The following is a 26925-nucleotide window of genomic DNA, read 5'->3' on the forward strand; positions in this document are numbered from 1 at the left end:
AGATCACAGTAAAAAAATCATATATAGATTAAATATGATTAATTATTACATCGTTATAAAAATATCTATATAGAAATAGGGCTTAGCTACCATAAAAAGTATCACTGATTTTTAATTCAATTTTATTATAATTCAATTACATTAAGCAAAGGTCAGCAACTAGTAAATGTGAATTGTATTATATAATCAAAGAAATGTTCGACTTTCATTTCCCAAGTAGAAACTCATGTTGCATGTCAAGTACTTTCTTTAAAAAATAAGTGGAATTTTAATAACAGTTTGTAATCCATTGATTGCTGCTCTGAAAAAATATATATATACAATTCCATTGGGCATTCTGAAAATTTTTGGATCCTAGCCATCAACACTAGAGATGTAGTACTGTGGTATAAATATGCAAAAGATTATAGATGAAATGTGGTAACTTCTAAACTTGAAGTGAGAAGTACACTAAAAAGCCAGCACCACTCTTAGAAATCTGTTTCAGCATCAGAGATGGCTTGTTTTACTAGAAGATAAATGCACTTACATATTTTAAATGAGTTTCAGGTATGCTTCAACCTGTGATGATTCAGTGACCATTCAAAATTACAATGGTTCTGAATAAAGGGACTTATGACTATACCCAAACTTATGCCCACTACAGTGTCCCGGTGGTCATGGGATCACAATTCAGGCACTCATACAATCAACATCAGGGATGCTGCAGCAGCCCCTACTCACCTATCTTCCTCCCATCCACCCACTGTTTCCCATGAGCCTCCTTCCCATCTTGCTGGGTTCCACACCCCACTATGCCTTGCCTCTACCAAAGATTGCCTTTCCCAAAGAAAAATAGCTGATTCATCATACAGCCTTCCTGTATAAAACTGGCTTGGTGCCATCTTGGAAACTGGTGCCATTTTGGGAGTGGCCATAATTCTTAGATCTCAAGAATTGTGGCCACTTCTAAAATGGCACCAGTTTCTGGTATGGTACCAGGCAACTTCTGTATAGGTGAATATGATGGTGAATTGCTGCTTCTCTTTCTGAAAGACAATTTCTGAAAGTTGTCATTTGGAAAGAGAATCAGCTGATGTGACACACAACAATCTCACAGATTGGTGCTTGCCTCTAGAATGATACAAAGCAGCCTCTGCAGAAAGGCTGCATGTTGCATTGGGGTTGGGCGCTTTTGGAAAGGTGAACTTTGGAAAAGATAAGTGGAGTGAGGCAAGAGACGAGACGAGTACAGGACCCAGGGGAGCAGGAACCTGTGAAAGAAATGCCTCAGGAGGTGGGGGAGGCCTGATACAGGCCATGTGCGAGCTGGGGAAGTACTGCATTGCAGTCCTGCATTAAGTGTCCCCCACCGTTAGAGCACTATGTGTTCCGCTTAACAATTACCATGGGGAAATTGGTCTGGTCATAAGCAAGGTGATCACATGGGCACCTTACTAACAACTGCAATTATAAAAATAATTCCAGGTTTGAGGACTACCTATATATATTTACAGGGGTATAATTTCTGTTCTAATGGCAGAATGTGAAGAAGAACTAAGCTTCTTGATAAGGGTGAAAGATAGTGCAAAAATTGGTTTGAAATTCAACATTTAAAAACCTGGATAATGGCATCCGGTTTCATCATTTCCTGGCAGAGAAGAAATGGAAGCAGTGACAGATTTTATTTTCTTGGGCTCCAACATCACCGTAGACAGTGACTAGCCATGAAACTAAAAGACTCTTGCTCCTTGGAAGGAAAGCTATGGCAAAGCTAGGCAGCATATTAAAAAGCAGAGACATCACCTTGCCAATAAAGGTCTGTATATAGTTTTCTCAGTAGTAATATATGGTTGTGAGAGTTGGACCATAAGGAAGGCTGAGTGCTGAAGAACTGATGCTTTTGAATTGTGTTGGAGGAGACTTGAGTGTCCCCTGGATTGTAAATCAGATTTATCAAATCAGTCTTTGGAAGGAGAGATACTGAAATTGAAGTTCAAATACTTTTGCCACCTAATGAGAAGAGAGGACATCATTGGACCCTGATGTTGGGAAAGATTGAAGGCAAAAGGAGAAGGGGACAGCAGAGGATGAGATGATTAGACAGTACCATCAACAAAATGAACATGAATTTGATCAAACTAATAGATGGTGGAGGACAGGGGAACTTGGCGTGCTGTGGTCCATGGGGTTGTGAAGGGTCAATTTAGCGACTGAACAATAACAATAATTTATGGTGGGGGGGTGGAGTTTGTAGCATGGAGAACAATTGTACATATTCCTAAAGCATCTGCAATATTTCTGGGGGGAAATCCTAATCAGAACCAAAAAAGCATTTGTTAGATGTCTTTACAACTGTGTTTGATGTTATAAAAATATTCCAAGGAATGGTATTTTCCTATTTCATACAGTACATTGCAATATGAGCTACTGTATTATATAGTTTTATGCACCTAACAAGATTCAATAAATGATCACCATCACCAGTACAAAATGTTTCATTTCAACTTTAAACCAATTTTGACACCATTGAAAAAATATAATTACAAAATGACATAAATGTATCTGCCATGTTACAACTTAATGAAAGCAATGTTCTCAGTAAGGACTAGTTTGTTAAATATATAGTGAAATATCAATAACTACCAGTCTGTCAAAATGGTCCAATAATGAATTAATGGTCCAATAATTTTAGGATTATGGTAGTTCAAACTTGATTGTTATAAAGCTTGTATGAAGATGCCATCAAAAATTTGATATCAGATAAAGAACTGTCAAAGCAAATTAAATATCATTAAGTGCAATATTTTTCAATGAAATTATGTATCAATTAAATCCTGATGAATTATTTAAAAAGTGCATGCATTGTTCACATATTTCTTAAATTATAAACAATCAAGTCAAAAGCAAGAATACTGGGCACACGTCCAGTAAGTTGAACAGTATCTGTTGAATTAAATATTAATATCTGACATTCCATATTTTGTATATACGAGTTGCAGTAGTTGCTCCTATGATACTATTTTTTCTTATAAATACAGGTAATATGTGGATGAGATTATGTAGTTTAGGAGAAAATGTATTTCCTTCTTTAATTTTACTGTATAAAAAGATTAATAAAATGCCATGCTAGAATTAGTGTGGAATGTCATTGGAATAACAGGTCTAACAGCCATAGTTCCTTGTTTGACCTTATTAGTTCCAAGATGTCTGGGGAGTGCAACTCCTCCATATCTGTGTTGACTAATAATTATACATTCAGAGAGTACCAAGTTATGGAAAATCAGTATGCATTTCTCCTCTACTCTACATAATTACCTGCTTTGATACATACATACTCTAACAGTAATTTCTAATGCCAGGGACAGACAAAGCCCCAGTAATAGTTTCAATTAACAGAGAGTTTTCTCATGTTATTATATTTTCACCTATCGAGATTCTCAGACATCCAGATCATGGTTATTTCAAAAGTGCTTTTTCAAAAGGTAACTGGACTTTGTTTTTTTTCTTGAAGATATTTTGTTTCTCATCCAAAAATCTGAAAAATGAGAAGCAAAATGGTCTTCAAAGAAAAAACGAAGTCCAGTTGCCTTTTGAAAAACACTTTTGGGATTTATCAGGAAGGGCAAATTACTGAGCTAAACTTCCTTCCTCTTCCCCCTTTTTTGCAACCCTAATAATCCATTGTATTAAATGGCTGGATTTCACTGGTATTGTTTGATGGGAAAGAAAGCCATAAAATAGGCACTAACAAAATCTCTTTCCACATGACAAAACAGAAAACTCCACGTAGCCCCTGCATACTAAATGGCAATACCCATTCAGTCGTGTCCGACTCTTGGTGACTCTATGGGCCAAGTCTCTCCAGATCTGCCATTCTTGCACTACAGGTAGTCCTTGTTTTAGAATGGTTCATTTAAAAACCATTCAAAGTTACAACAGCACTGAAAAAAGTGACTTTTGACCATTTTTCACACTTACAACCTTTGCAGCATCCCTGGGGTCACCTGATCAAAATTCAGACATTTGTTTACATGATCCCCTTTTGCGATCTTCTGACAAGTAAAATCAATGGGAAAGCCATTAACACACTTAACAACCATGTCACTAATTTAACAACTGTGGCAAGAAAGGTTATGTAATGGGGCAAAATTCACTGAACATATGTCTCACTTAGCAACAGAAAAGTTGGGCTGAGTTGTGGTCATTAAGTCCAGGACTACCTGTACTTCTTTGTCTGCATACTAAGCCTCCCTGAAATCTACTGTTTAACTTCAACCGTCAAAAACATTGTATCTGGATTGATCTGGGGATGAATCAAGTCCTTCTTTACCGTAGGATTAGGCTTTGCTCTGGATCTTATTTATTTACTCTTGGCAGTTCAAGGTACAGGCAGTCCTTGACTTATGGCCACAGTTGAGCCCAAAATTTCTGTTCCAAAATGAAATGTTTGTTAAGTGAATTTTGCCCCATTTTCCGACCTTTCTTGCTGCTTGTGAAGCACTGCAATTGTTGAGTTAGAAAAACGGTTGTTAAATGAAACTGGTTTCCCTATTGATTTTGCTTGTCAGAAGGTCACGAAGTGATCACAGGACTCTGAGACACAACCGTCATAAATATGAGTCAGTTGATAAGTGTCTGAATTTGGATTACGCAACCACGGGGATGCTGCAATGGTCACAAGTGTGACAAAGGGTCATTTAATCACTTTTTTCAGGGCCCCTGTAACTTTGAATGGCCACTAAATGAACTGTTGTAGCCAAGGACTACCTGTATGGGCAATTTTTGTTATTATAATCTCATTATACCAAATCAGGAACGTAAACCGCTGAGAAGAAAGTATGATTGAAGCAGCCTGTTATAGCAAAATAATAAAGGTCTACAACTCTTTTTTGAGATTTCGGGTAGGAGTCTGCCATATAGATATATGATTCACACACACACACACCCCACACACAGCGAACCAGCTTAGCCTCTGAGCTACATTTTGGTCAATTGCCGACAATATATCTTTTAACCCATTCTCTCTTGCTGCTATGCTGCAAGAACGGACGCTTCGAGTAAAGTATCTTTATTTTGTTTATTTATTTATATTTGTCAAGCATGTATTAGATAACAAATATAATTAGAACATAATTATGATTCCACTTCCCACCATGGGAAGCCCTCCAGCCCCTTGCAACCACGGATTTCTCGGTCTTTAGTTCTCAAAAGACATTTTTTAAAAAGGGAGAGACAGTTTCTACCAGACCAGCCGAAACAAAACCAAAAACGGTCCGGAGAGCAGGAAGGCGCTCCCTCCCCCTCCAGCGTCTTACCTTCCTTTCGTCTCCTCAGGCAACCCACTCCGGCTGCCCCGGATGTTGACCAGAGGCCGGATGTTGACCCCGCGGGAGGAAAATTCATAGAGCGCCCCAAAGAATAGAGTCACACGCAACCTGCGCCTGTTTTAAGCTTCCGAGATGATTACTCGACTCTTCAACTAATCTTGCGTAGCCTATATAAATGTTTGTCGCCAAGGTATTGTTGGTCAAGGATTTATATAGGAGCAGACCGGTGTGGTGAGAAATCTTATCCAGAAAGAGCTGAACTTATCCAGAAAGAGCTGAATGGTGGCATAAGGTATTGTAGAATACCTTATGCCACCAGACTTGAAATTCTAGAACTAGAAAACCTTGAATTACGCCGTCTTCGGTCTGACTTAAGCATGGTATATAAAATCATACATTGCAATGTCCTACCTGTCAATGAATACTTCAGCTTCAACCATAACAACACAAGAGCACACAATAGATACAAACTCAAAGTAAACCGCACCAAACTTGATTGCAGGAAATACGACTTCAGCAACAGAGTGGTCAACGTCTGGAATACTCTACCCGACTCTGTAGTTTCTTCCCCAAACCCCAAAAACTTTAACCTTAGACTGTCTACTATTGACCTCACCCCCTTCCTAAGAGGTCTGTAGGGGGCGTGCATAAGCGCACCAACGTGCCTACCGTCCCTGTCCTATTGTTTCTCTTATTCTTTTATTTTTCTTATATGTACCCATTTCATGTATTCACAACTATGTATACGCTTATACTTATTATCTTGTAAACAATTGGCAAATCAAATAAATAAATAAAATAAATAAATAAACTCTATGAAAAGCGGGGTGTTTCAATGGGGGAAAAACGTCTCTCTGAAGGCCATGCTTGCGTGTGACACGAAGTGGGCTGAGCAGCAGAAAAATAATCAGCTTGAGGCGTTAGATTTTAGGGATCCGTGTATTTGGACAATATCAGGCTTGCGAAGGCTGCTCTTATTAATGTTAATCCCCGTGGGGCAACCGAAACAACAACAACAAATAAATAAATAAACCCGAGGGCAGCGGAAACAGTCCACTTCCGGTAGCTCTAGGATTTCAGTGGAGCGAGAGAAAAAAAACCCACGTGCTTTCCTCCTCCGGAAGTAGACGTGGCCGGCTTCTTTGGGCGGGTGATGATTGGTGGCTGCCGGCCGTCTCGGACAGGCTCTCGCCGCTAAGAATGAAGCGGAGAAAGCCGGGGCCCTGCAGGGTGGCTGTGCTGGTGCGCCTCTTGCTGTGGGGGCTCCTGGAAGCGAAGGCGGCGGTGGCGGCGGGCGGGGGCAGCCGCTCCCTCCCGCAGTTTAGCGACGACGTGCCTTTCCGAGTAAACTGGCCGGGCAGAGAATTCATCCTGGTGGGTGGCTTTCTGGCCGAAGAAGGAGACTTTTTTTTAAGACCAGGAGAAATAGAGGAACCCCCGGGGAGAGAAAGGGGAGCGAGGGGCGGGAAGAGGGAACCAGTATTTTTATTTATTTATTTATATTTTATTTTGTCAAGCGACCATAAGGTATAAACATAGTTATGAATATATGAAATGGATACATATAAGAAAAATAAAAAGAAACAATAGGACAGGGACGGTAGGCACGTTGGTGCGCTTATGTACACCCCGTACAGACCTCTTAGGAAAGGGGTGAGGTCAATAGTAGGCAGCCTAAGGTTAAAGTTTTTGGGGTTTGGGGAAGAAACTACAGAGTCAGGTAGAGTATTCCAGACATTGATCACTCTGTTGCTGAAGTATTTCCTGCAATCTAGTTTGGTGCGATTAACCTTGAGTTTGTATCTATTGTTTGCTCTTGTATCGTTATGGTTGAAGCTGAAGTATTCATTGACAGGTAGGACATTACAATGTGGAGGTCTAGGTTGTCTAGGTCTAGAATTTCAAGTCCAGTGGCATAAGGGATTGTGCAATGAGGAGTGGAGAACTCTTCTTGTGAAATATTTCTGGACTTTCTCAACTGTGTTAATATCAGATACATAATGCGGGTTCCAGACTGATGAGCTGTATTCAAGTATTAGTCTAGCAAATGTTTTGTATGCTCTAGTTAGTAGTGTGATATTACCAGAGAAAAAGCTACGCAGGATTAGGTTAACAACTTGACGCCTTTTGGGCTATGTAGTTACACTGGGGTCTAGCACTTCGATCATTTGAGATGAGTACTCCAAGATCCTTGACAGTTTGGATCATCAACAAGGCCTTGACTATTCAGCTTGTATTTTATTTTCTGATATATTTTTTTTGCAGTATTGTCGGTGGTGTTGAATAGCTTTACATCATCAGTGTTACATATGTTATAGTTGAAGTCCACAAGTCTTACAGTTGCCAAGTTTGGAGACCTCTGCCTTGGACTGTAGCCGTACTTTGCTACGTCCGAGTGGGTAGTTGTGGGCTTTTGCTTTTTTTTTTTTAACTTGAAAATCCGAAACGTTGCTAGCTACTTAGAAGCAACTTAGAACTAAGGAGAAATTTCCTGACAGAACAATTAATCAGTGGAACAACTTGTTGTGAATGCTCCAACACTGGAAGTTTTTAAGAAGAGATTGGATAACCATTTGTCTGAAGTGGTGTAGGGTTTCCTGCCTGAGCAGGGGGTTGGACTAGAATACCTCCAAGGTCCCTTCCAACTCTGTTATTGTATTCTATTCTACTTGGTAACAGTGGCTGGTTGTAGGCTATTACTCAGCGATCATCTTCATTTTGCCAACGTGGTTGTCTTTCCTCTGGGCTGTTGGTTTGGCAATTTGGTTGCAAAAGCTTCATCACCATTCGAGGAGACATCGTCAGTGTGCTTTGAATAGCTGTTGTCTTTCCTCTTTTTTTAAAGAAACGGTGATAGATCTGTGGGTGGTTGTCAGTTCATGTACCTAATGGAGCCTTTGTGCTCCAAACGTTTTCTCACACTGAATGCGAGGTTGTCTTCTTGTACGATGAGTCACAGTCATCTATAAAAGAATATTTGTAGCTCGGGGTTGAAATGAGGGGTCCTTGGTGCTTTCTAAGTTTGTTTACTTGGCAGACGTTTCATTCCTCCAACTAGGTAACATCATCAATATTAGGACAGATTAGACAGATTAGTGCAAGAAAACAAGCCCAGAGAACACCAAGGTCCCTCAGAGTCATGGACACTCAGTATTGGACATCCTACTGAATGAAATTTGATGAGTTATATGATCCAGTAGGGTTCTTTACCTTTGAAGTTGCTGTTATCCTGCCAAAAATTGTACCATTTTTTAAAATTCAATTCTAGTTGTCCCCACTACAACAACCCTGTGATTATCAGAGATAGATTAGAAAAAAAAATGTAGTCATTAAGGAACTAAGGCTGATTTGGTAAATGAAAACTAGCTCAAAAGGTCATTTCAAGCTAAAGTTCAACATTTCCTCTTAGCCATTTACTTTAGACTTACTGAACCTGGATCTTTCCCAGGCATGTTGAACAATTTTCACAATTCTCCACTAGTGGGCAATAGACCTAGAGCTGTGATGGCAAACCTATGCCATGTGTGCTGGAAGTGGCACGCAGAGAGCTATCTCTCCAGGCAGGCCAGCCATCACCCCATTGCTCTTCCGTGTTCTGGTATGCACAGCTGGTCTTCACACGCACGGGAGCACCAGAAACCAGAAGAGCATCTCCCGGGGCGCATGTGCGCGCCAGCCAGCTGGTCTTCACGTGCGCATGTGCGTTAGAAACTGGAAGACCAGGTGGTGTGCACACGTCGAGCTGCTCTTCTGGTTTCTGGCACGTGCATGTGCGCGCTCCTATTTTGGCACTTAGTGTCAAAAAGGTTAGCCACCACTCACGTAGAGGTTATGCAGTTTGGGGAAGGTTTTGGACCAGTGTTTCTCAATCTTAACAACTTTAAGAAATGTAAACTTCAATTCCCAAAATTCCCCAGCTATTATTAAGTTTGATAAACATTATATTTTGATTGATTACATGCCATCAAGTTGCCAACTCTTAGCAACCACATAGAATAACTTTTACTGCCATATGGTGTCATAGATAATCCTTTCAAGGTCTTCAAGGCTTTTTATCAAGTGCTAATTGCAGCATATTTTTGATTGCTTGTTTATTGATGAAGGTTGAACCTAAAAAGCAGAAGAAACATTGTTTGAGACTATGAATATTGTTTAAATAAGGAGTCTTTTTACCCATGGAGAATAGCAATAGCACTTAGACTTATATACTGCTTCACAGTGCTTTACAGTCCTCTCTAAGTGGTTTCCAGAGTCAGCATATTGCCCCCAACAATCTGGGTCCTCATTTTACCGACCTCAGAAGGATGGAAGGCTAAGTCAATCTTGAACCAGTGAGACTCGAACTGCTGGCAGCCGGCAGTTAGCAGAAGTAGCCTGCAGTACTGCATTCTAACCACTGCACCACCACGCCACCGGTCCAGAATAAGTTGGATATGACCATCTTTTTGGGGTTTATGAGCAAATATTATTTTAGAGCAGAATTACATAATTGGTGAGATAAGTGTCACTGAATTATGTATTTCTAAAAATGTTATCTTTCAAGGTCTATAAAGGTTTATCTTCATGGATTCTGCTTAGTTACAGTGCTAAATTGCTAAAGGGCATGTACTCATAGAAACAAGGCTATGGAGAAAACAATTCAGCAAAGAATACAGTACAAGCAAACAAACACAGTGTACAATTTATGTGAATAGGCTGTAAATTAGTAAAACATAACCCTAATTTTATCTGTGGAAATAGTTTTTTTGCAAAAGTTGTTTTGTAATGTTTATGATATTTACAAATAAACAAATGTTCTTTTAACTTCTCTAGGCATGAGGTAGAAAGGAGCTTGCTTTAAAATTTCATATGTAAACATGACACTGCTTACATCTTAATCAAATGGCTTATTTAACAAGGACCTTTTCTATAGCTCTAACCCAAATACTGTATATAGCAAGTTCATAAACAAGTCCATTTTTATCTAACAAAGGTTCGCTTGCTTTTTGGAAATGTTTGTTTCTGTGTTTCTTCCCCTTAAGCCTACTGCTGGGGTTCTATACAAAGAAGATTATTACATCATTATGACAACAGCAGATAAAGAAAAATACAAGTGCATTCTTCCAGTATTAGCTAACGGAGATGAGGCAAGTTATTCTAGAACCAATTATAAAAACTAACAATAAGTGTTGTATAAAATATTTAAGATGCACAGAAGGAATTAAATCCAATACAAGAATATGGTTCTTTAATTGCTGTGAATTGTTAACATGCCAAGTATGTAACTTGACATAGGAATATTTTAGTTGATAATTGGCAAAAGATACTTGTGTTAAAAATTAAACACGCACCATAAAATGCATTTTAACTTGTTGAGTTTGAGTATAGCATTGAAAGAGTGTATCTTTTAAGACCCATCTATATTCCAGATTCTTTTGGAGAATGGTTTAATTTGTGTTATAAAGCAATCTTATTATAAAATTGGCTCAATATATTAATTCAATAGAATATGTTATATCTGTTATTAGCATGTTTTTATTTACAATAGGCTACTGAGATATTAAATAAAATCCTTGGACAAATAAGCAATATTATGTTGAAAATTTTATCTAGCTGTTAATTGATTTATTTTTTATATTAGGAAATAATATTGTTTTATAGGTAGTTCTTTAAAGGGTGAGCCTTTATAGGTCACAACATGGTCACAAAAGGCATGTATTAATAGTAAAAATATATGCTGTAAAAACTATCCTGCAAAATTCAAAAGCAGTTTAATTCAGGAAGGTATGGCTGGTATATTTATGGAAAAGATACTCATAAATTCTTCAGATAGTTTAATGATTCTTTAGATCATGTTCAATTTCTTCCATTTGAATTGAAGAAATTCAAATTGAATCCTGTTCAGTTTTTGAAAAAGTCTATGGTATTGTGTTGCATGAATAACAGAAGTATTAACTGTCTGATAAATATGAAAGCTGGTTTGGGCCTTGGGTTTATAAATTCTTGATTTCTTTTCTAGTAATTTGTTCTTTCTGTAGATTTTTTGAAATGTAATAAAATAAATTAGGCAGTAGATATACAATTAATAAATTTGCTAATATTCTGAATTCATTTGTGATAATACCATACAATTATTTTTATTTTAGGAGGAGGAAAAGGATTATAAAGGGCCAAGCCCCGCTGAACTGTTGGACCCTCTGTTCAAGCAAAGTAGTTGCTCTTATAGAGTATGTTTACTTTGGTTTGAGATAAGTAGTTTTAAATCCCGAATAAATTGATCTAAACTCTTAACATTTGATATGCTACATAAAAATTGTATTGCTTTCCTATGATTGTTTTAGAATAGCCTTTATTTTTTAAATGTACATATATATTAAGAAAAATGTTCAGAGAAAAAGGTATAGTAAATGTGAAAGAGAAGAGAAAAGAAAGAAAAAAAGAGACAAAAAAGGAAATAGAAAAACTAGAAAATAGAAGATCAGGAAATATGAAAAGAAATATAAAAAATGGCTTCCAACCTTCCTCTTGGCAGTTATATATATAATCATAATCAAATCTAAGATTACATCATAATTCCACTCTTTCTATAACCTATTATTTGTAATCATCAATATGCTAAGTCATTTTCTTTTTGATGGAAAAAGTCCATATAAGGTTTCCAGGCATTTGTGAATGTTAATAATGGCCTTTCCCTAATCAAAGAAGTCAAATTGGCCATCTTAGCAAGCTCTGACAATTTCACCAACCATTCCTCCATGGTGGGTAGAGTGTAGAATCTTTCCCTCTTGGTGCATATAATATTCTCACCACAGTAATCATATATTAAAATAATCTTCCATGACTTTTCTAGCTGTATTCATAAACCCTGAAACAAAAACTTCTAGCTGTAATTGAATATTATTCTTTAAAATCCTCTGTATTCCCCTGTGTATTTGAATCTAAAATTATTTAGCTTTTACGTGTCCATCAAGCATGATATAACATCTCTTTATGTTTTTCCTATTTTCAATATACATTTGGAATGACTTTACATTCTAGATAATTACTCTGGCATTATTTGCCAACAATGCCTTTTAAAGTGCTAAAATCAGAATATATGTGTCAGTTCATGAAATATATTTTTAGATTGAATCATACTGGACTTATGAAGTTTGTCATGGTAAACACATTCGTCAGTATCATGAAGAGAAAGAAACTGGGCAGGTATGTATCATTTCACTCTCAAATATATTAAAAAAACATTAAACGTTTGTACTAAACTTCGGGTCCTTCTAAATTATTGCTTTAACAAAAATTAAATCATTGGAGGAGAAGTGATGGTTATGAAAATGTCTTTCTTGTTTATAGAAAATAAATATTCAAGAATATTATCTTGGAAATACACTGAGAAAGAGCCCACCACTAGATCCAGGTGGGTTACTTTGTTTTTAAGTGCTAATGAATAAAATAGGAAGAGTGGCCCATGTTACACTGTTATTCCACGAGCTGCACTGGATGCTGGTTTGCTTCTGCATGCAATTCAAGGTGTTGGTTATCACCTTTAAAGCCATGTAAGCTAACTGAAGAACCATCTCACCCTAGTGGGATAGGGCTGCCCTACTTATGCCAGCAGAAGGGGCATGCTTCTGTCAAGGAACTTCAGCTGGCATGGTCCAGAAGAGCCTTTTCTGCCATGGTGAAGGTCCTTTGGAACAATTTTCCCCTCCCCCAGGTGAGATCTGCTTCCACCCTCCTGACCTTCTGCTAGGGTCTGAAGACCTAGCTCTGCAAGTTGATTGGGGCCTCAACAAGGGTGTATCACACTGGAGGTGGTTCACGGATGAAATGAAAACCCCACCTCTCCACGTATACCCTGGTTTCTTCCTCCCTATCTTTTTAATTGTAATCTTCATTGTTATTAGAACTATTTATTCGTAAGGGTTTTACTGGCTTTTATTGTTGTAAGCCACCCACAGTTGCCGCGAGTGATGCGTAGCAAACAAATCTAATAAATAGCCATTATGACTCATTCATGAAAGAAAATAGTAAGGGTAAGTCTTAAACTATATAGAAAATACACCTTCTCTAATTCTCAGTGAAAATGTGATTCCAGTAGAAGTTAAACTTCGTTGATTACCTCTTTTTTCATTTTATCATACAGATAGAGCTCAATTTACAACTATTACTGAGCCTGGAATTACAGTAGTAAATCATGTAGTTCTTAAGTGGTCACTACATAACTGAATCTGATTTTACAACATTTTTGGTGGTCATTAAGCAAACACCATGGTTGTTAAACACTGTGGTCGTTAAGTGAACCCATTTTTCGAGTGGGTGTTTTTTTGCCAGAAACTGGAAATAAACACTGGAAACTGACAAAAAACATCAAAAATCACTATCACATGATTGCAGAATGCTGCAAAAGGTCATAAATGCAAGTCAGTTCCCAAGTATCCAAAATGTGATCCCATGCTTACACAGAGGTTGGCATTGGCACTTTGAAAATGGATCTTAAGTAGCTCTGGGAAGATCCATTGTAACTTTGAATGGTTGATAAGGGAGGACTATCTGTATACTGAAGTTATCTTGCTGCTTGATTCCTTGCTTAGAAAGAATTAGTTAATTACATGATAGCATGAGGAACTATTTAGCGTATGGCATATCATACATGGACTAGCAATATAAATTGACATTTCAACTAGAATAGTAGAGCCCAATAAAACATAAATATCAAAAAGATCTATGTTCAAATATCAATGTCTAGGCTGTTTAACCATTGAAGTACAGCATTGTTTATATTTAAAAAATCGGATACTGGATTAATATATGCCCTCAGCTTACAACCAGTCATGATGTGATCTACAGCTTGAAATGGGACCCCGCAGTCATACCAAGGGGAGGGTTCTATGCCCCATTTATATAGAGTCCAAGCAATCACCATGTGAGGTGTGAATCCTATTCAGGATTGTCCCTTGCTGACATGGCACCTTTTTTGTGGGTCATTTATATGTCTTCCTATAGCTGGGCATTCAGTGACCCATTTGGCTTTCATTGAGAATTGATGTTAAGAGAACTGATGGGCAGGTGTTGTACAAGTGCCAGTGGGGGCTTCCTGGATTTGAGTCTTCCTGCTGATTAATGAGGAAGCTTGGCATACAGTGGTAGGAATGAGATGCTCATAATTTTTCTGTATTTTCTCACTAAATGCATCTTGCTTTTGTAAAGTTGCCGATGCTACATGGCTCAGAATGGGAAGCTAGCAAATTGGAGTGGTTTTAATACATCCGTTTATAATCCTCATGGTGTCGTTGAATCTGGCATCTAACTTACTAGTATGACAGCTGTTAAGCTGTACAGGGACATAGTATCTCCCGTATAGGGTAGCTCTGGGCATCTTAACAGATTATAAAAACTAATAGAAAAATAATTAAAGTATTAAAACCATACAAATTAAAAATTAAAAATTTTAGAGAAACCAAAACTAAGTGGAATGTGCTTATTATATTTATTTTGTATTATGTTACATATAATATGTAATATTTATGAGAGCCAATTTAGTCTGGTGGTTAAAGCACCAGACTAGAAAGCAAAAGATCATGAGCTGAAGTGCCGCCTTAGCCTGAAAGACAGATTGGTGACCTTGGGTCAGTCCCTTTCTTTTTCACAGGATGGTGGTTGTAGGGAAAATAGGAAGAGAACGGGTTGGATATGTTTACCACCTTGAGTTTTTTGTGAAAATAATAAAGGCGGGATATAAATAAGAATAAATAACATAATAAATGAATTCTATATTCCCCTCAGCTAAGCTCACAGATGGAAAATAAACCTAAGGTACTTCTTTGTGTTTTAATGTTTTCTGTAAATGCCCATTCATGTAAATGCATTTGCTCTTCTTCATAATTATTGAATCAAATCATGATCCTCAAACCTATAACTAATAATTTATTTTTGAATAGCTATATCATCTTATTTCATACTGACTTACACTCAGTCAAATGTTAGACTTGTACTAAAAGAAAATGTTTATTTCAAAAGGTTTAGTTTTCTGGTATAGAGAAATGAAAACACAGGTTACTGGCAGTAAGTAGAGGTGTTTTTTTCTCAATATTTTCCAGATCAAGAAGAAAAGGAAATTGAAAAAGATACTGCAAAGGAGGCAAGTGAGAAATCTGGAATTTCACTTATCCCATAACCAGCTTTTCTTAGTAATTCATATCTGCTCTTAAATTTCTATAGTTCCACTTTTCATAGTGGTTAATGCATGCTTGCTTTTCTTGTAGTGTAAGACACAAGATAACACTGACAAATGTGTTATTTATTTATTCAATTTGATGCCATCCAAGTCCAAATAACTCTTGGCAGCTCACAGTATACTAGATATTATTAAAACCAGTGTAATAAGGAGAAACAAACAACAAAATCAAACTAGACCAGAAGGAAAAGAAAGAATAAGATAGTAAACCCAGCAGACACCATAAAATATCCCACCACATGCAGCAAAGGGGGTTCCAGCCAGCCTAGCCCAAGGCCTGGAAGAATGGCGAGGTCTTTGTACTCCTCCAAGCACCAACAAGATGGGAACCTTACTACAGAAGACAATGTCAAAAAAGTTATTAAGAAGTAAATAAATTTCTTGGTACTTTTTAATGACATTCAGACCATTTGGTTTTCTATATGATGAAAGACTATTTGTATCACTTTCCAAAACAATGCTTATATTTCTCTATATTTTACAAACTAGATTCCGACAAAAAATATAGAAGGGCAGATGAGTCCATATTTTTCTATAGGAATGGGAAATGGCACACCTTGTAGCCTGAGACAAAACCTTCCCAGATCAAGCACAGTGATGTACGTCTGCCACCCAGAAGCAAAGCACGAGATACTTTCCGTGGCTGAAGTCACTACTTGTGAATATGAAGTGGTTATTTTGACTCCTTTGTTATGCAGCCATCCTAAATATAGGTAAGGAATTGAGATAACAACTATCATTGTTGGCTAAAATTAAAGTAAAATGTTCTATAACTATTTTTTAAGTCTTATCACAGCTCTTAGTAGTGTTTCCAGATTATTGCTTTCGCTGAGGTTTACTTTACTCTTACAAAATTAAGTACTCGAGGCAAATTCTGTCCTTCCCCCCCCATAAAATAAGGAGATCACTTATCCATGGTATACTATTTTTCTACTACTAGTATTTGTATTTCTTATTTCCAAGAATGCTTGTCTCACTTTTACAGGCATAGCTAGAGAGAAGTAAGTGGACTTAATCAGACAAACAGGACGAATAAATACATTTTAACTTTTCTAATATTGCATTCCCAGGCTATGATTTAAAACATGTGATTTCTATGTGATATTTTCCTATGATTTGCAGATCACCAATGTATACCATTTCATACATTCTAGTAGAAAGCTGAGGTACCTGTAGCATTATACTAAAATACCACCTTAACACAAAATACTCTGGATGGATTTAGATGCATCTTCTTTCTACTTTATCTGAATATGTATTACACTGTGAGCCATTGCATAATGTGATTATTGACAAGCTCAGCATAAACTTTTCTTGTTCTTTGGACAGATTCAGAGCTTCCCCCGTGAATGACATATTTTGCCAGTCAATGCCAGGATCACCACTTAAACCCCATAAATTGGAACATCTAGAACAACAGCAAGAAATGATGAAGATGCCATTTAGAAGAGCCAAAGAGGTTGGAAACTGGAAGTGTGGGCACTGATGTCATATTTGAGGCATAAATTGCAACCACCTTCTATCATATCTGGCTTTTTTGTTACTATATATGTAAATACTATTTTTTAAAAAATCAGAAAATGTTTAGAAGGCTGTTCAATTCCAGATGACTTTGGGTGGCAAATAACAACAAAATCAAAATATAAAAATAATCAAGAAAAGTACAGTAATTAACCTGAAGGGAATAAACCATATCTTTGCACACAGACTATTAATTAGCAGCCATTGAGCCTCATAAACCCTTTAAAGTCAGTTCTGAATCTTCCTGTCTTTAACATCAGTGGATGACCTAATATTGTCAGAGGGAGAAGGCTTTTTTGTAGCTATATTACTCATGTTATGCTTGCTCTTACATACCTCTCAGACAAAACCAAAGTTATTTTTTCTGTTTGTATGCATTGTTAGTATGTAGAAGCAAAGGAGATTGTGAGATTGACACATTATTATCATTACATTAGAGCAGCCATGACTTTGTTGCCCGGATATAACAGAATTGTAATCAAACATAGCTGGAGAACATTAAATAAATAAAAAAACATCCAGGTATAGAACACTGCATGTCTTGGGTTTTTTCCTTGCATTTATATATTGTAATTTGGTCCCTGAAATTAATATTTTTTGTATTTAAGACTATAATCTGAGTGCAGGATGTGGGTATTTTCTGGTACAGACTGAGGATGCTGACTAAGGCTCCACTGGCATTAATCTTAATGTATGTGCTAAGGAAATATCAGTTATCTTTAAATCTTAGTAATTTTTAATTTGCAGGAAGAAATCAATTCAGCAAAAGAAGAAAAATTTTCCTCCTTCCACAAGCCGGTTGCTGTTGGAACCTCCCAGCTCTTAACAGTTGGAACAACACACATCTCCAAACTGACAGATGAACAGCTCATTAAAGAATTTCTTAGTGGGTCTTACTGCTTCCATGGGGTGAGAATCACAATTTATGAACCGTTTTTTACATATATTTTATATGATTTGCATGGTTTATATAAAATCTGGACATAGAAGTGATTTTCTATATCTCAAAACAGACTTCACGAGGCTTGTACATATCTGATTCTGAAAGAATTATAATACTTTAAAAAATAGCCCTGATGAGAGTCTCAAACAGGGTCTACTCACCGTTTTATTATGTCCAGTGTTTTCCTTTTGAGTACAATTCCTTTTTTAAAAAATCCCCAACTTTATAAACAAATATGTACACAGTGTTGTGGATCACATTTTCCCTGAAAATTCAGAATGTAGCTCTCAAAAAGCTTTCTCTTGGCTGTCATTACTCCAAACTTAAGTATGGTTTAAGGAATTCTTAGACAAGAGAAAAGACAACACATAGGGTCTTTATTCATAGCATAATCAAGGATAAAAGGATATTGGACTCTCTACCAAATAGGCTCAGATAATTAGATATCCCTATTAATACATTTAAACAGAACTTAAACCCTCCTTTTTTCTGCCTTCAAAACTATATAATGTATTGTTTTATTATCTAATTGCTTTACCATTCTGAGATTAACTCATTGTCTGCCAGTAACATGTCATTTTTACTAATATAACTGTGCCTACCCTGAAAGGTAATTGCTGCTAATTTCCCCAAAAAGTTAATGAATTCCTTTAATTAAAACTCAACTGGCAACCTTTCCTAGTTAAGCACTGTCTTGGTCTGCTTGGTGTCTTCTACTCTTCTTTCAGGCATCTGCCAGACAGAAAAACCCCTTGCTGCACTTTTCTCTTCCCGGCATAATGATTTCTGTGTCATCTTCTGTTTGGTGATCTTGAACAATCCAGGAATCTTGAGCAACTAAGGCTGCTTAAGTCCAGTTTTGCCTGGAAGCCATTTTATCCTTTCTTCTCACTCCAACCCGTTGCTTCCTACTAGATTATAATCCTATCTCTGGGAGAGAGACAGTGTATATGATAAATCTAATCTGGTTTTATTTTCCTCAGCGTTTTTTCAGGTTCAGCTGATCAGCATAGTGCAGTTTGTATGTCTAGAAAATAGGCAGGAAGAGAATGTCCAAAGGCAGATTATGCCCATCTTTTCCATTTTACCACATATAGGAAAAAACTTGCACCCTTAAATTATTCTCATTCATAATACAGAGTATTGGGCATATGTGTGCCAACCATTAGAACACCCATTCTGAGTTTAAAATGAAGCTGCTCTTCATTTTGATATGCTTTTCTGCATATCAATAGGCAAAGGGAGAGGGAACAGCTAACTTAAATCTTAAGGAAAACAATATATGACTGGGAAGTGAATGCATTGCTTTGTGTACTGCATGCATTTTTAGTATCCCAAGAGCTAAAATTGAGATACTCAATGTTAATGTTTCAAAATAAAACAAAAATTTTGCAATATAGAAAATGAAATAGAAGTATCAGATCGAGTAGAGGGAATTATCTGTCAGACTAGAACAAATACTAATCAGTTTAGTTCTCATGGTGAGCAATCTGTTTCTGGACTATATAATTTGGGGGCTGAACTATAACATAAGTACAGAAGGCTTATTCTGTGTAACGTCAGTCTTGTTAATTCACATATTTTGTACAAATAATTGAAAAGTGCTGTAAAGAAAGTCTTAGCATGAGCCCAGAAATTAACTTTTCACCCTTTTATCTCAAAATGCTTTGCAAAGCACATTTCATAGATTAAAATTGTCTAAGCTTCCAGAACAGAGCAAAATGGAAATTGTAGCTCATTTAATTTCTGTTTGGTCTAATGGTTAAGGCACCAGATTAGAAACCAGGAAAGTATAAATTCTAGTCTTGCTTTAGCATGAACACCAGCTGGGTGACTTTGGACCAAGCACTCTCAGTCCAATCCACCTCACATGGTGGTTGTTGTGGGGAAAATGGGAAAAGAAAGGAATACTAGGTAAGTTCCTTACCTTGAGTTGTTTATAAAAATAATAAGGGTGAAATAAAAATACACAAATTAGTTATTCTGCTACTGAATTTTACTCTTCTCTAAATGTTATAAACCTGCTTCACTTTTAGGGTGTTGGCTGGTGGAGGTATGAATTCTGCTATGGGAAGTACGTGCATCAGTATCACAAGGTATATATAAATCATCATTGATAGTCTGTTCCACTAGATGGCTACATGATTCTTCTTTTGTCCATAGAATTTGAAAGTACAGATTTAAAGTTCATAAATTCATTGTTGCCTTTACTACTGGGCTGTATAAAGATGAAACGTAAGAAGTCATCTAACACTGTATTAGTTCTTTGGCCCATCTAACATTCTGCCCTGGAGGTGCTCTGTTCAGCACTGCATGCAGATAACTGCATGGCATGGAACCCAAAATGGGCAGGAACATTCATTCGTTACCCCCACTCCCCACCCCTTTTTTCTTTTTTAAATTTCATCCCAAGGAGTCAGGGAAGGGGAAAGAGATAGATTATTCCTATTTTTAATCTATTTTATTGTACATAGTATCTTTTCTTCTCCCATCTCAAAACCTTTTCAGGACTGTTTTGGTCAGAAAGGTTTTTTTAAAATATTTTCCCTTTCATTTCTGTCCATTTCAGATTTTCTCTTTTTATCCCCTCCTGCATTTATCTTCTCCCTGGGCATTCTCTTCAGAATGAAATCAAGCCAAGAGTAACATCTTCCTTATCCCTGACCTACATAAACTGGGAGCAGTTCTTTCAGGTTTCAGAGAGAAATCTTTACATCTGTCTACCCTCAGAGGCAGAATCTGGCACCTACCCATGCAAAACACATGCAGCTGCATCAACCTATAGTTGTATGTGGTTCATGCTGTAATAAAAATGGACCAATATTCAGTTATGTGCCTTGTTCTGTATATGATATTGTCAACCCAGGATGAGGAAACCAATAGCCAGGCATTAAAGCAATGTAGCATTTGGATGGTTAGAGGTGTTACCTTAATTCTGCCTCATAATACCGTAAATGCTAAGAATGAACTGTTGGATACTTACCATGAAGGGGTTTTTCAGTTTGTTATGAAGGGGGTGTCCAAGCATGATGAATCACTCTTATTGCTCAAGAGGAAAGGCATCATATGACTTAAAGTTTTCTACTACCTTACCAATTCCTGGATCTTCCTTCCTGTCTTCACTCAGCCAATTTCACTGTACTAAGAATAGCAGAACATGCTCATCAAGACATAAGTAAGGATAAACAAAAGAAAAACAGACTTATAGTTAGTTAAAACCATTGCCATTTAAATATAATGGGGAAAGCCTAGTTGAAGGCAATTCGGTTCATAAGGGTATTTTTACCATATGGAAACTGTCTTAACAGTATGAATATTGATTATTATCTACCTTAGAATTTCTGTTTAGGGTGGTATAAATACAGAATTATGCATGAATTTTTAAATAACTTACCAAGAACATATATTACTTATTTTAGGATAAAGAAAGTGGCAAAACAACTATAGTTGTGGGTACATGGAACAAAGAGGAACACCTTGATTGGGCACAAAAGAATGTGGCTAGAACATATCACCAGAAAGATGATGATCTGCAAACAGTCAAGTATGCACCACTTAAAATGATGGCTTAGAAAGAGGGTGGTTTCTTTGTACTTGTAAAAATAAGTGTTAGACTGCAGCTGATTTTTAAATCCCAGTTACTTTCAATATCCAACTGAGGATAGAATCTTCAGTGTTTCATAATATTGTATCTCATGCTTTTACATTTTTAGATGCTCCTTCACTGTATCTTTAATACTAAGCTAGAAAAATATTTATCAGCCCACCTATAGATGAATAGATGAGTAATTGCTTATGGCTGCCTTTCTAAGAAACGCTAGTTAAAGTTAAAACTCTAGTTAAAGATGGATTATATATTATATTCTTTTGTACTGAAGACATATTTGAGATAAACAAAAATAATTAAATTTAAAAGCAAGGTATCTAAATGGGCTAAATATTGTATACATTTTTTTTGATACTCAACTCTAGTTGCGAATTTTGTTCATATATTTTATAGTACCGTAATTGTATAGAAGGCAAATATGAAAGCTCTAAGTTTTGGATCTTAAGCAATGAGTTTTAAATGTGATTATTGCAATCAGAGTCTAAGTTGTAACTTTCCTGACAGGATGGTATCACACTACTATGGCAATGGAGATGTTTGTGACTTAACTGACAAACCTCGACAAGTGATTGTGAGATTGAAGTGAGTTACACTTAAAATAAATACTGTTTGTACTGCTAATTGAACTGTATATATTTCCTAAGGAAAATATGCCTGGACCCTTAAAGTGCTCTTGTTTTCCTTCACTAATTATTGGGCACAATTCATATTTATCTGTTTCAAATAATTTGAGAATTATCTGCAAGGCAAGTGCTACACCAGATTCAACGGGAAATGTTATCTAAATGCGTAATTTTTTGCTTGTATTGCAGCAAGACTTGCATCATCTTTAGAGATGATTCATAGGTGACTATAACTGACAAAAAACCTTGGGGCTTGAAGAAGTCTGTTAACCATTTCCTTAATCTGCTTTGTCTACTAAAACACTTTCCTGTTTTAAGGTGCAAAGAATCTGACTCTCCTCATGCAGTAACTATATATATGGTGGAGCCTCATTCCTGCCAGTATATTCTTGGGGTATGTGTTTGAGATCTTGATCTAAACTATGTTGACTTCTGGGAGAAAAATCTCCCATGGAAAATGTATTTCACCTAGAGAAACATGAAAGTTCTGGTACTAAACTTATAATTTTTCATTAATACGGACCTAATGTTTTCGGTAATATGACACAGTGCATTTTTCTAGAGCAGGGGTATCAAATTTGTGGCGTCATGTAATGTATTGTGACTTTTTTTCCCTTTGCTAAAATGGGGGTGGCCAATGTGTGACTCATCCGGGCTGTGAGTTTGACACTCCTGTTCTAGAACATTTAGGAATGTAGTGACGTGACAACAATGTGGCATAGATGTCAGGTGTGTACTATAATGCTTTCCCGTAAGTTTTTATTTAGTGGTAATAGCCTCTGTGATATTAAGTACATTTCAAATTGGATAGAACTTTCAGGTCTGCTTAGGTCATATTTAATATCAATTCACAACAAAAATATCGGTAGGCATTTAAAAAATATTGCAGTTAGACTACACGCACCCCAAAATTAAAGATACCATTAGTTTAAACTATTGTATTATGTGAGAAAGGCTTTGCGAGATAGGGCAAAGAAATTCTACGCAGGGAATGGTCAAATTAGTGAGGGAACAGCCCACAGCTGCATAATGGGTGTAGAAACAGACTAAGAAGGGACCCCCTCCCAAGCTTCTCAAGCTGTAAAGGAGATAGCATGAGATTTATATGTTCAGACTTGCAGGATTATGTTAACCTAGCCTTACAATAAAGTAGTATTAGCCTGTCTGGTCATGTTTCCTATTTGGTATACCCAGGAAGGCTGACAGCTTTTTTTTTTTTAGTTTTTGCAAAAATGCATTTTATCCCACATAAAATATTTAAATGTTAAAAACATTGGGCACAATTCAGCCAAAACTTTAAGACTTTTACACAGACTCTGTTAATTAAAATATAGTTGTGAACAAGTCAGTGGGATTTAACTTTTTGAGAGCCTGGTTAGAATACATAAGGTGTTCAAAAAGCTTGACTAGTCATATTCTGATTGCAAGATTATCCCCAGATACAGCATTATCTTTTTCTAACTTATGAGCATCAGTTTTATGAGCACTAAGCTTATCGTAGCTTTTTGGTCACAGTTGTTTGATTTGATTTTTTTTTCATGACTTATTTTGCTCAGTTTCATTGTGACTAACATCTTTGTAAATATTTTTTTTCTTTCCAGGTAGAGTCACCAGTTATCTGTAAAATTCTGGATACAGCAGATGAATATGGACTGCTTTCTGTGCCAAGTTAATGACATAGTAAATTATTGGACATTCAGAACCACAAAGCTGAAGGAAGAAAAGAACATCTACTGTTCTCCTTGTGAACCAAGGGTGAAAAGAAGTACAAAGTCACAGGAATTCACCAGCAGACAGACAGAAAGAAAAAAGCTATTGTGAATTATTTTGTTAATATTATATGTATATAAGAGACTATGATAAACTTTTTAAAAAAAATTTAAAATCTAATCTTGGACACTTTCATTTACTCTAATACAAAATGGAGTCTCTCTTCCTTAATATTTACTTTTTCACTTTATGGAAGATGAAAATAAGATTCTGTTTTGATAATATATCAAAATACTGTTAAGAAATTTCTCCTTAGTTGAAGGAGAGGAACAACCTAGAACTAAAGAGAAATTTCCTTAAGAGTAAGAGGAATTAATCAGTGGAATGGCTTTGCTTCAGAAGTTGTGAGTGCTCCATTATTGGAGGCTTTTAAGAAGAGACTGGACAGCCACTTGTCTGGAATGGTATAGGGCAGAGGTGGCTAACATTTTCGGCACTGAGTGCAGAAACAGGAGAGCGCGTGTACCAGAAACTGGAAGACCAGCTCCCCAGCGTGCGGGAGCACGGGAAATGGGAAGATTAGCTTCCCGGTGCACGCATGCGCACCGGCCACCTGGTCTTCTGGTTTCTAACATGCATGCAGCGTAGGGATTGATCAAGTTGTTATAGGTGGTGGCTTTTGTTCTAAGTAAGGTACAGATCTTAGCTGATTTCAGAAGCTAAGCAGGATTAGGCCTGGTCAATATTTTCATAGGAGATCATCTTGGTATTCCAAGTCTGCCAAAATGGAAGTAAAAATGCCTCACAGAAAAGGAAGTAACTGAACTTCCTAATTAATTAGTATCAATTTAGGTGTGGTGATACTAAGTGAAAAATATATTTATTTAGTAAGCATCATTTTATAAAACTTCGGTTTCCTTCTGCTGATAGATTTTTGCTCAACTGATCCTATTGTGTTAAAGAAAAACCTTCATTATTGATGAGGATTTCTTAAGCCAAGAAAATATGTTTCCCAACATGATGTTTTTTCCAGATGTGTTGGACCAGCTTCCAGAATATCTAGCATCTGGCTGAGAATTCTGGGAATAGAAATCTTAAATTAAATCTAAATCTAATTTAAACAAAATGACATTTTCTTAGGATTTTTTTTCCTGATCTATAAGCCACTTCACAGAAACCAGCAGAATTTTAATTAGGTATTAACTCCTCACCAAAAATTGCCAGGCCATAATTAAATTATGCACACAGAATACATGAAGCATCTTATTTTGTTTTGGGTTGAAGTGCACATTAATCATCATAAAGACGGTCTTCATTTGCTGCTGCTCTGATTTAGCATTAATTCTGAAATTGCTATGCAAAAAAATTGAAAATGCAGCAATGCAGAAGTAACAGCAAAAGTGTATTGCAATTTGTTTCCTGTCTGCAGCAATTTTTCTTTTGAATGAAACAAAGCAAAAGTGGGTGGGGAAAATGAATGAAGACATCTGTAAAATAATATTTGTCATAGCTTATTTGATTCAGAAACCTTTCCTCAATTATTCACTATGAAAAAGAAAGCTAGAAGGTATAGGACCTAGGGTGGAGGACATTTCCAAATCCATGTTGATTAAGTGAGCAAGGAATGCAAGACCAAAAGCCACTGCAGGATGACCAAAGCAACTTCTGGGTATTGCATTTGCTTAAAAATGAAGCAATCACTTCATTTGTTTAAGATAAAATAAGCAAGATCCTTGATTCCTTGTTGCATCATTCACTTGTGGGAAACAATCTACAAGTTATAACAGATGTTATGATTGAAAACAGGCTTGCCTTTTCTTTCATGTATCTATCGGCTTTCCCACATTGTAATTTAATAGTTCACATCCTTATTAACAGGAAATTTCCAAAGGATGTGATGTAAATGGTAAATTCAATTTGATAGGACAGAGGCATTCAAAACCATTTTTGTTCAGCTGTTGTATTCACAGCAGCAAAATGCTCCAGATATAAGTACTCTTATGGAAAAAGAATGATGAATCGAAAGGTAAGTAAATTACATGCTAAGGAAAGGTATAGAATGGTTGAGGGAGGATTCATACTTTGGGAACAACTGAGGGAAGCTCAGAATATTTTGTGTACTATACATGCCATGCCTCTTTTTGTACTGTCTTAAAGATATTTCAATTTAGAATAGAACAGAACAACAGAATACTGTATTGGCCAAGTGTGATTAGACACCCAAGGAATTTGTCTCTGGTATAGTAGCTCTCAGTGTACATGCAAATCAATAGAATAATAATAATGCCAATATGAGGTGGGGAATAAAGAAGATAAGAAGGATAAGTAATAATACTACAGCCATACTATACGGGTTGGGTAAATATGCATAGGACATTAGACAGCACTGTGAGAATTAGGTTTCAGCAGATTGATGGCATGAGGGAAAATATTGTCCCTCTATCTAGTTTTTTTGGCATGCAGTGCCCTGTACTGTCATTCCAAGGGGAGAAGTTGTAAGAGTTTATGTCCAGGATGTAAGGGGGTCTGTAGATGTTTTTTCAGCTCTCCTTCTAACCTGCGCAATATACTGGTCTATGGAATGCAGGCCAGCTGTAATTGTTCTTGTTGCACTCTAACTATCCGCTGGAGTATGTACCTGTCTTGTTTGTTTGTTGTGCCAAACAACAAACCAGACAGGAGAGTTACAGAAACACAAATGAAAGACTCAATAATTCCTTTGTAGAATTGTATCCACAGCTCCTGGGGCAGTCTGATCTTCCTGAGTTGATGCAGGAAGAACATTCTTTGTTGTGCCTTTTTAACAATGGTTCTAATATTAAGTACCCTTTCAAGTGCTGGGAAATTAAAAAACCCAAAAACTTGAAGGACTGTACTGCTGATACTGTGCTGTAGAATATAGTAAGGATGTAGAATAGAAGGGCTCCTCTTAAAATCCACTCTTTACTGTTTTAAGCATGTTTAGTTCCAGATTGTTCTGGTTGCATCACAGGGCCAGTTGT

At 36.7% G+C, this 26925-nt stretch overlaps 2 protein-coding genes across 5 annotated transcripts in view; one reads left to right on the forward strand and one right to left on the reverse strand.

The window, feature by feature from the left end:
• Window positions 1-5400, reverse strand: part of ASB3 (ankyrin repeat and SOCS box containing 3) — a 62195-nt gene extending 56795 nt beyond the window's left edge. The window contains exon 1 of one of the 3 annotated variants that reach the window (XM_087960850.1): window positions 5298-5400. In XM_087960850.1, coding sequence (XP_087816976.1) covers window positions 5298-5385 — 88 coding nt within the window. In that variant the 5' untranslated portion in view covers window positions 5386-5400. The remainder of the gene's footprint in view (window positions 1-5297) is intronic. The other 2 variants (XM_026676697.2, XM_087960839.1) reach the window with 2 other exon arrangements.
• Window positions 5349-24567, forward strand: ERLEC1 (endoplasmic reticulum lectin 1). 2 transcript variants are annotated; one of them, XM_087960858.1, is made up of 14 exons: window positions 5349-5499; window positions 10331-10435; window positions 11435-11515; window positions 12414-12491; window positions 12636-12699; window positions 15383-15423; window positions 16009-16232; window positions 16849-16978; window positions 17788-17949; window positions 20020-20079; window positions 21403-21527; window positions 22095-22172; window positions 22532-22607; window positions 23815-24567. In XM_087960858.1, the coding sequence occupies exons 1-14, from the start codon at window positions 5485-5487 to the stop codon at window positions 23884-23886; spliced, it is 1311 nt and encodes a 436-aa protein (XP_087816984.1). In that variant the 5' UTR covers window positions 5349-5484; the 3' UTR covers window positions 23887-24567. The 2 variants fall into 2 exon arrangements, with proteins under 2 accessions (XP_087816984.1, XP_026532483.2); XM_026676698.2 differs by lacking the exon at window positions 5349-5499 and adding an exon at window positions 6435-6683.
• Window positions 24568-26925: the final 2358 nt, after the last annotated feature.

Source organism: Notechis scutatus, chromosome 1, assembly GCF_049901735.1.
Source record: "Notechis scutatus isolate UNSWTSFEM ecotype Mainland chromosome 1, rNotScu1.2, whole genome shotgun sequence".
In the NCBI taxonomy this organism is placed as follows: domain Eukaryota; kingdom Metazoa; phylum Chordata; class Lepidosauria; order Squamata; family Elapidae; genus Notechis; species Notechis scutatus.

What these genes read in the sequence shown, in the direction of transcription:
- ERLEC1 (XM_026676698.2), top strand. Translation starts at nt 6,510, where the DNA reads ATGAAGCGGAGAAAGCCGGGGCCCTGCAGGGTGGCTGTGCTGGTGCGC. An exon ending in TATTAGCTAACGGAGATGAG is followed by an intron (nt 10,436 to 11,434) that starts GCAAGTTATTCT and finishes TTTTTATTTTAG; the next exon opens with GAGGAGGAAAAGGATTATAA. An exon ending in AAAAAGATACTGCAAAGGAG is followed by an intron (nt 15,424 to 16,008) that starts GCAAGTGAGAAA and finishes TTTACAAACTAG; the next exon opens with ATTCCGACAAAAAATATAGA.